Genomic DNA, 9,575 nt, shown 5'->3' on the forward strand with positions numbered 1-9,575 from the left:
GTCTCCCACAGTGTTCTTGACACCAAGTTAAAGAAGTATGGGCTGGATGAATGGACTGTAAGGTGGATAGAAAGCTGGCTAGATCGTCGGGCTCAACGGGTAGTGATCAATGGCTCCATGTCTAGTTGGCAGCCGGTTTCAAGCGGAGTGCCCCAAGGGTCGGTCCAGGGGCCAGTTTTGTTTAATATCTTTATTAATGATCTGGAGGATGGTGTGGACTGCACTCTCAGCAAGTTTGCAGATGACACTAAACTGGGAGGCTTGGTAGATATGCTGGAGGGTAGGGATAGGATACAGAGGGACCTAGACAAATTAGAGGATTGGGCCAAAAAAACCTGATGAGGTTCAACAAGGACAAGTGCAGAGTCCTGCACTTAGGATGGAAGAATCCTATGCACTGCTACAGACTAGGGACCGAATGGCTAGGTAGCAGTTCTGCAGAAAATGACCTAGGGGTCACAGTGGACGAGAAGCTGGATATGAGTCAATAGTGTGCTCTTATTGCCAAGAAGGATAACGGCATTTTGGGCTGTATAAGTAGCGGCATTGCCAGCAGATTGAGGAACATGATCATTCCCCTTTATTCAACATTGGTGAGGCCTCATCTGGAGTACTGTGTCCAGTTTTGGGCCCCACACTACAAGAAGGATGTGGAAATATTGGAAAGAGTTCAGCGGAGGGCAACAAAAATGATTAGGGGTCTGGAGCACATGACTTATGAGGAGAGGCTGAGGGAACTGGGATTGTTTAGTCTCCAGAAGAGAAGAATGAGGGGGGATTTGATAGCTGCTTTCAACTACCTGAAGGGGGGTTCCAAAGAGGATGGAGCTTGGCTGTTCTCAGTGGTGGCAGATGACAGAACAAGGAGCAATGATCTCAAGTTGCAGTGGGGGAGGTCTAGGTTAGATATTAGGAAACACTATTTCACTAGGAGGGTGGGGAAGCACTGGAATGGGTTACCTAGGGAGGTGGTGGAATCTCCTTCCTTGGAGGTTTTTAAGGCCCGGCTTGACAAAGCCCTGGCTGGGATGATTTAGTTGGGAAATGGTCCTGCTTTGAGCACGGGGTTGGACTAGATGACCTCCTGAGGTCCCTTCCAACCCTGATATTCTATGATTCTATGTTCTGTCCCTTTCCTAATAATTCCCAACATTCTGTTTGCTTGTTTTGTCTGTCACTGCACACTGAGCAGATGATTTCAGAGAACTATCCACAATGACTCCAAAATCTCTTTCTTGAGTGGTAACAGTTAATTTAGACCCCATCATTTTGTATATGTAGTTGGAATTATATTATGCCATGTGCATTACTTTCAATTTATCAGCATTCAATTTCATATCTAATTGTGTTGTCCAGTCACCCAGTTCTGTGAAATCCCTTTGTAACTCGTTGCAGTCTCCTTTGTACTTAATTATCTTGAATAGTTTTGTATCATCTGCATGTTTTGCCACCACTAGTAGTCTTTACCCCTTTTACTAGATCAAGGTCCTCTCATGGACTGGTAACTGGCTAAAAGATAGGAAGCAAAGGGTAGGAATAAATGGTCAGTTTTCAGAATGGAGAGAGGTAAATTGAGGTCTCCCCCAGGAGTCTGTACTCAGACCAGTCCTATTCATAAATGATCTGGAAAAAGGTGTAAGGGTGAGGTGGCAAAATTTGCAGATAATAAACTACTCAAGATAGTTAAGTCCCGGGCAGACTGCAAAGAGCTACAAAAAGATCTTTCAAAACTGGGTGACTGGGCAACAAAATGGCAAATCCCAACTATACAGCTAAAAGGATATGGTCTAAATTAGCTGTTACCACTCAAGAAAGAGATCTTGGAGTCATTGTGGACAGTTATCTGAAAACATTCACTCATTCGGCAGCGGCAGTCAAAAAAGCGAACAGAATGTTGGGAATCATTAAGAAAGGGATAGATAATAAGACAGAAAATATCATATTGCCTCTATATAAATCCATGGTACGCCCACATCTTGAATACTGTGTGCAGATGTGGTTGCCCCATCTCAAAAAAGTTATATTGGAATTGGAAAAGGTTCAGAAAAGGTCAAGAAAAAAATATTAGGCCATGCAACGGGTGGTGTATGAGGAGACATTAATAAGACTGGGACTTTTCAACTTGGAAAAGAGATGACTAAGGGGGGATATGATAGAGGTCTATAAAATCATGACTGGTGTGGAGAAAGTAAATAAAGAAGTGTTATTTACTCCTTTTTCATACCACAAGAACTAGGGGTCACCAAATGAAATTAATAGGCAGCATGTTTAAACAAACAAAAGGAAATATTTCTTCATACAATGCACAGTGAACCTGTGGAACTCTTTGCCAGAGGATGTTGTGAAGGCCAAGACAAAGAGTTCAAAAAAGAACTAGATAAATTCATGGACAATAGGTCCATCAATGGCTATTAGCCAGGGTGAGCACGGATGGTATCCCTAACCTCTGTTTTCCAGAAGCTAGGAATGAGTGACAAGGAATGGGTCACGTGATGATTACCTGTTCTGTGCATTCCCTCTGGGGTACCTGCCATTGACCACTGTCAGAAGACAGGGTACTGGGCTGGATGGACCTTTGGTCTGACCCAGTCTGGCCATTTATATATTTTTATGTTCTTTATATATATTGTGAACATCAATGGTCCAAGGACTGACGCCTGGGGGACACCGTTCTTTACCTCTCTCCATGTGGAAAATTGACCCTTTATTCGTACACTTCGTTTCCTATCTTTTAATGGAGGTGCCTGTCAATGCTTTCAGGATCATCTAATGATCCTTAATTTAATTTAAGGACAAGCCTTTTGTTATCTGAATCCCTCTTCTTCTGTTTATAAACAAACTCCCTGCTCGAAAGGATGAAGCTGGGAGCAGCACAGAACTCATCACGTTCCACACTCAAGCTATGTTGCAGCTAAGAGCCTCCTCTGGGGGTGGGGCGTGCGCTGTGAGGAGACTTCTGGTAGGAAAATTGGGGGGGGTCTAGGACCCCCGCCAGCTCCCCTAAAAGGCACCCTTGCCCAGCTGGGTGCTTTCCGCACCCAGGCTGGGCTGGGAGATGGTGCAGCCTGAAAAGGAGCCTGCACACAGTTAGGAGGCAGCCCCAGCTGACCAGGGGCTGGCTTGGGTTAATGACCCGATGCCTCCCCCCGTCCTGCAGTAACTGGACACTGCCAGGTTTCATTTCCGACGTTCTGGTTTAAAACTAGGTACCTGGCAACCCTAAATGGCACCCAGACACAGAAGCCAAAAAACAGATTGTATGGGCAAAATCGTGATGATGTGTGCCTTTATTTCTTAGATAGCCAACTTTGTAGATAGCCACGTTCAACAAGGACAAGTACAGCTGGGTGTGTCCCTGTCTGTCAAAAGCTGCATACGTGCAAGACCTGGAGAGGATTGCAGCTTGTCACAGCCTCACAGTGTCAGTGGGGGCTCATACTGGTATGCCACCGGCTTGGCGGTACCCCAATTCCAGGTTGCACCCCACAGAAGTCCATCACACCCACCCAATGAACAGGCCCTGCTAGATTGTGAGTCCATTTCCCATTTGTAGTGCACACAGTTACTGACGGAGAGACCGTTGTTATAGCTGGGAAATCGGGACTCCTGGATTCTGTCTGTTATTCTCTGTGTGACTTTGGCCAACTCATATCTCCCTGCACCTCAGTTTACCAGTGGGTATAATGGGGATATGTATATGTTCATAGTGACTTTCCTTTGCTAGGTGTTTTGAAGATCCTTCAATGAAAGTTTCTACACTGAATGATGATGATTACTGATGAGAATTACTGATCCCTTAGCGACCGCCCCATGTGCCAACAGAAAGTGTTCATGTCTCCCATCAGTCATCTTTTTCCAGCTCTGTCTGTCTACTATTTACCTATCTAGCCTGGGCATTTACACAGTATCAGACCCTATGGGACGTAGGCATTATCCCTAGTTTTCTTAGTAATCAACTATAATTTTTAAATATACACAATTACAGAGAACAGGTAATTCCTCTCTGACTCAGTGAAGAGCCCAAGGGGTCTCAACTCCCTCTGGGAAGGTCCCTTAATTATTGTTTACTGCTAACGCTGGATAACAAACACAGAAGTGCGGCCATAGAGAGAAAGTCATTGGCTAGAGTGTCTCTAGTCTCCAGCCTTTTTGCATCCAGATGCCGCTTCTCCCCAGAGGCTGAGCGAACCCCACTGGGATTGCATACAGCTATATTTAAATGGTGCACACCCCTGTTTTGGCTATTGGCGTGGGATGCTGCTGCAGATGCTGGGGTCAGAGGGGTGCAGGACACAGCCACTGGAGGGTGATTCCCAGGGAAGATACTTCCATCTCAGAAATCACAGGTACCCATCTCTTTCTGTTCGACATGTGCAGTGCAAGGTGCGCATGATGGGACAGAGAATAGGTCTGCAGTCATTTCCACTCTGCACGGGCATTAAACATCCCACAGCACTTTCCACAGCAGATGAGTTTGCTCCAGTATCAGGGGACAAAATGTTGCTAGGGCTCCTCACTAGAATAAATATAACAATTTTTCAACATGGGCAAGACATTGTTTCTCCTGCTGCATTCGAGAAGTCGGCTGAACCATTATGCTTTAAACTTTCAAAATGCAATTCTGCTGGATGCAGACAACCAACATGGGAAATTTCAATCCAAACAGTTAATGTTTGGCAAATGTATAAGCATCTTAAATTGTGGACTTCTCCTTGAAGTTGTCAGACAGCCTTAACTAACTGTGATGCCACCAGCACCATTTACAATGGTCAATCCATTTGTGAATCCCATTCAGCTAAGCTCTTTGCTCCACTAAGAGCTGTGCTAAGGAGTTCCACAGGCCAAATATGGATTATATAAACAATTTTCTTTTTTTGGTGTTATATGTTAAGACTATTAATTTAACTGAATGTTCCCTTCTTCCTGTTTTATGAGATAGAGTAAATATAAATGCCTGATCTACTTTCGTTATCAATAGATTCATATCGTTCAAGGTCAGAACGGACCATTAGATCATACAGTCTGACCTGTATAATGCTGACCGTTAAATTTCACAGTTACGCTGGTATTGAGCTCCATAACTTGTGTTTGACGAGGATCTGGTCTACATTAGGATTTTATATCATGGAATCATAGATCCACACTAGCACTGAGTGGTGGGATCGCATCATTATACAGGTCTGGGATGAGGAGCAGTGGCTGCAGAACTTTAGGATGCGGAAAGCTATCTTTCTGGAAGTGTGTGCTGAGCTCATCCCATCCCTGCAGTGCAAGAACACACAAATGAGAGCTGCCCTCTTGGTGGAGAAGCACTTGGCAATCACAGAGTGGAAGCTGGTGACACCAGGCTGCTACCAGTCAGTTGCAAATCAATTTGGAGTTGGGAAATCAGCCACTGGGGGTGTGTTAAGGCAAGTGTGCAGGGCCATTAATCACATCCTGCTACGAAGAACTGACTCTTGGCAACGTGCATGAAATTGTGGATGGCTTTGCAGAAATGGGGTTCCCTAACTGTGAAGGGGAGATAGATGGCATGCACATTTCAAATTTGGCACCAGACCACCTTGTGATGGAGTACATCAATTGGAAGGGGTACTTCTCCATGGTGTTGCAAGTGCTCATAGATCACCAAAAGTATTTCATTGACATCTATGTGGGGTGGTCCGGAAAAGTGCATGATGCACGAGTCTTCAGGAACACCGGCCTTTACTGAAAGCTGCCCGTTAGGACTTTCTTTCCAGACAAGAAAATCCCCACAGCAGATGTCGACATGCCTATAGTGAGCCGGGGATACCCGGCATACTCCTCAATCCCAGGGCCCATGAAGCTGTACATGGCAAACCTGGATAGCAGTAAGGAGCATTTCAACAATAGGCTGAGTAGGTGCAGGATGACCGTGGAATGTGCATTTGGCAGATTAAAGGCACACTGGTGATGCCTTTATGTCAGGTTAGACCTCAATGAGGATAATATTCTCATGGTCATAGCCACATATTGCATGTTGCATAATATTTGTGAAGGAAAGGGTGAAAAAATTGCTTAGGAGTGGACTGCTGAGACAGAACGCTTGGCTACTGATTTTGAGCAGCCACATACCAAGGCTATTAGAGGGGAACAACAGTGGGCAATTTGAATCAGGAGGCTCATAATTTCCATGGAAACAAATAAAGAGTGCTTATTATTGAAATAACTTTGCTTTTGTAGACAAAAAAACCCACAACGCTATGAGCTCACACACAGAGACACACATTAGCTTGAAGTCCCAGTAATCGGAAATGAATGTGCGGGTGGAGTTTGGGGAGGGCATGGGAAAGAGCTCTGAATGTTCTGAAGAGGCAGGCAGACATGCATCTTCTCAGTGTGGAGGGTTACGTGGGAAACTAGTATGTTGCTTTGCTGCTCCAAAACTTGTATCAGCCTCTCTGTTGCATCCCTAGTTTATGCCTCATTTTCTTTCCTTTCCAGCTTGTCGCTTTCCCTCCACAGCCTGCGTTCCCTCGTGTCTATATCAGAGTACTGCAGCACCTCCCAGAACATATCTTCCTTGCTGCCTCTGGGGAGCTTTCTTATCCAGCGGAGATGCTCAGCTTGAGCGGAGGGGTGTCTCCTTTCAAGGGCATATCTGGTGAACCACAAGTAACAATAAACAGAAGCATTATTGTTAAGTACACGTACAGCATTGAAACGCTACATTAAAATACACCGCTGGTAACACACCAATAATTTTCTGGCTGACCCTTGATAAGCACACATACCGGAAAAACTGCAAGCATGGTGAGTGTACCCAGCACCGGGGGACATTGTGCGTGGGAAAAAAGCAATGTGAGAGGGGTCGCGAGGCACTTCTCATGGGACAACACTATAAAGTTTCCCACCCATTCCCACAAATATCATTGTGGCAGATATCTCTCTCCTGAGGGGAAGCAATGAAGCAAGGTTTCATCTAGTACACGCTTGCAGCTTCCACCCCGGTCCCTATGCTGCTCACCTATTCTTGCCCAAGTAATTGCAGAATGGGCCGGGAAAGTGTCACTCAATTCCGGAAGGAAGAAAGCAGTTCTGCCTAGGAACCTCCAGCACAGGATTGTGGAGTACCTTCAGGAAAGTTTCCTAGAAATTTCCCTGGAAGAATCCTGTGAAATCTCAGTGTGCATCAACAGCCTGCTCCCCCGCACTGCCTAGCAGCGTGGGGAAATGCCCAGCACACGGAAAAACAGCCAGCCTTGTACATTTCCCTGCCCTCAACCAACCTCCACACTTCACAAAGCAAAACCACTTACCAGGGGTCTATTTTCCTGCTTCTGGCTCACCTGATTGTGACTGCCCAGACTGGCTGCACACCTCTGGAGTGGAGAACAGCTCCTGACAGCACAAAGCACTGGGTGAACCCAGCACGGGCCCCACGTCTTCTAACGCCTCCATCTCTTTATCAATGACTTTCTCCTGTGGGTTAAGTCCAATTTCCATCATCTCCAGACCCACCAAAATATCCACATGGCTCCTGGCCATGGAGGTGATGTCACAGATGAGGATAGCGTCCAACTCCTTATAAAAATGGCAGGTCTGGGAAGCAGCATCTGACTGACCATTTGCCTCCCTTGCCTTCAGGTTCACGGCACTTCGGATAGATGGTACTTCTGGTATGTGGCACTCAGCTCCTTCACCTTTCCTGTGCACTGCAGTGTGTCCTAATCATAGCTCTTTTCTTACAAGCTGCACAAAATCTGCCCTTAGGTGTTGAAATTCCTTCAGCTGGAGCACAGCTGGGACTGCACAGCCTCCTCTCCCCAAATACTGAGCAGATCCAGCACCTCTGCAGTGGTCCAAGAGGGAGAGCGTTTGCTGCATGGAGCCACAATGGTTACCTGAGAAGAGGCAGTGTGAGCTCTCCATGCCAAACCGGAAGGGGAATTTCAAAATTCCCAGGCCTTTAAACAGGGAGGGGCAGAAGGTGTTTACCTCGCTGCAGGGCAGAGGAGTTGAAACTACTGACAACAGCGGTCAGGATGGGCATTGTGGGATGCTTTTGGGAGAGGGGCGCAAGTGTCCATGCTGGCACGTTGTCGACAAAACTTTTGCGTAAAATATCTTACAACTCTTGTCAAGGTGGTTTTATTATGTCATTGAAACTGAGGCGTTGCATCGTCAATAGTGGCCTTGCAGTGTGGACACCTCCGCTGTTTCTTTGCCAAAAGCTGCTTTTTGACAAAAAAACTTGTCAGTGTAGAGAAGGCCCAAGGAACAGTGATGAATAACCAGTATCCACCATCGTGTTTCCTGCTGGTGTCTATTAAGGTTTCCCACACCAAGATGTGTAGGAATTATTGAGGCAGAGAGCACCCATAAAATATGGAATTCTCATTACTGGGGTCATGTGTTCATAATTCATTTATCTGAATAATGAAAATGTCATTTTTCAGTGTGTGAAGAGCGACCAATCTGCTTCACCCATGAGAACAGCCTCCAGTAGTGCATGTAGTGTCTCATATGAATATTGTCTCTCCATCCATGCATTTGTACTGCAACCATCACCCTAGACCCTGGGCACATACAGGAAGCCAGTGGAACGTACAGTACATGCAGGAGACACCGTTCAGCCTCAGAGTTGGACACCTTCCCCCTACTCCATGTCAGATTCAAACACAACTGACTTCACCAACCCCTCCACCTTCATCCTGCTGGGCATACCTGGGCAGGAGGCAGCCCATGTCTGGATCTCCATCCCCTTCTGCACCATGTACGCCATAGCCATCTTGGGGAACTTCACCATCCTGTTCATTGTGAAGATGGAGCGGAGCCTCCATGGGCCCATGTACTATTTCCTCTGCATGCTGGCCATCACCGACCTGCTCGTGTATACATCCACACTGCCCAAAATGCTGGCAATCTTCTGGTTCAATTCCAGGGAGATCGATTTCAGTGCCTGCCTCACCCAGATGTACTTCATTCGCTGCTTCTCATTGATGGAGTCTGGGATCCTCGTGGCCATGGCTTTTGATCGCTACGTGGACATCTGCCATCCCCTGAGACATTCCACCATCCTGACAAACCCCTTCGTAGCCAAGATCGGCCTGGCCGTGGTGCTGCGTGGCGGAATGGTCTCACTGCCCTATCCCTTCCTGGTGAGGCAGTGGCCATATTGCACAACCAACATCATCCCCCAGCCGTTCTGCACACATACAGCCGTAGTCAAGCTGGCCTGCGCTGACACCCGCGGCAATAGTTACTATGCCTTCTTTGTGCTTTTCTGTGTGTTGGGTCTGGATGGGATTTTTATTGCCATCTCCTATACCCAGATCCTCAGGGCCATCTTCAGCCTCCCCATAAAGGACGCCCGGCTCAAGACTTTTGGGACCTGCGGCTCCCACCTCTGTGTCATTTTAGCATCTTACATCCCAGGTCTCTTCATCTCCCTCATGTACTGGTCTGGCCAGAATGTGCCTGGGCATATCCACGTTCTCATTGCCAACATGTACATCTTTATGCCCCCCATGCTAAACCCCATCATCTATGGGGTAAGGACCAAACAGATCTGGGACAGGCTGCTCCGGCTCTTTACTCATAAAGGGGCCTAA

At 46.7% G+C, this 9,575-nt stretch overlaps 1 protein-coding gene across 1 annotated transcript; it reads left to right on the forward strand.

Moving 5' to 3' along the window:
* The first annotated feature begins 8,627 nt into the window (after positions 1 to 8,627).
* Positions 8,628 to 9,575, forward strand: LOC135895635 (olfactory receptor 52R1-like). The gene has a single exon (XM_065423775.1). It carries the CDS (start codon positions 8,628 to 8,630, stop codon positions 9,573 to 9,575), a length of 948 nt encoding a protein of 315 aa, XP_065279847.1.

The sequence above is a fragment of the Emys orbicularis genome, chromosome 1, assembly GCF_028017835.1.
Source record: "Emys orbicularis isolate rEmyOrb1 chromosome 1, rEmyOrb1.hap1, whole genome shotgun sequence".
Taxonomy (NCBI): Eukaryota; Metazoa; Chordata; order Testudines; family Emydidae; genus Emys; species Emys orbicularis.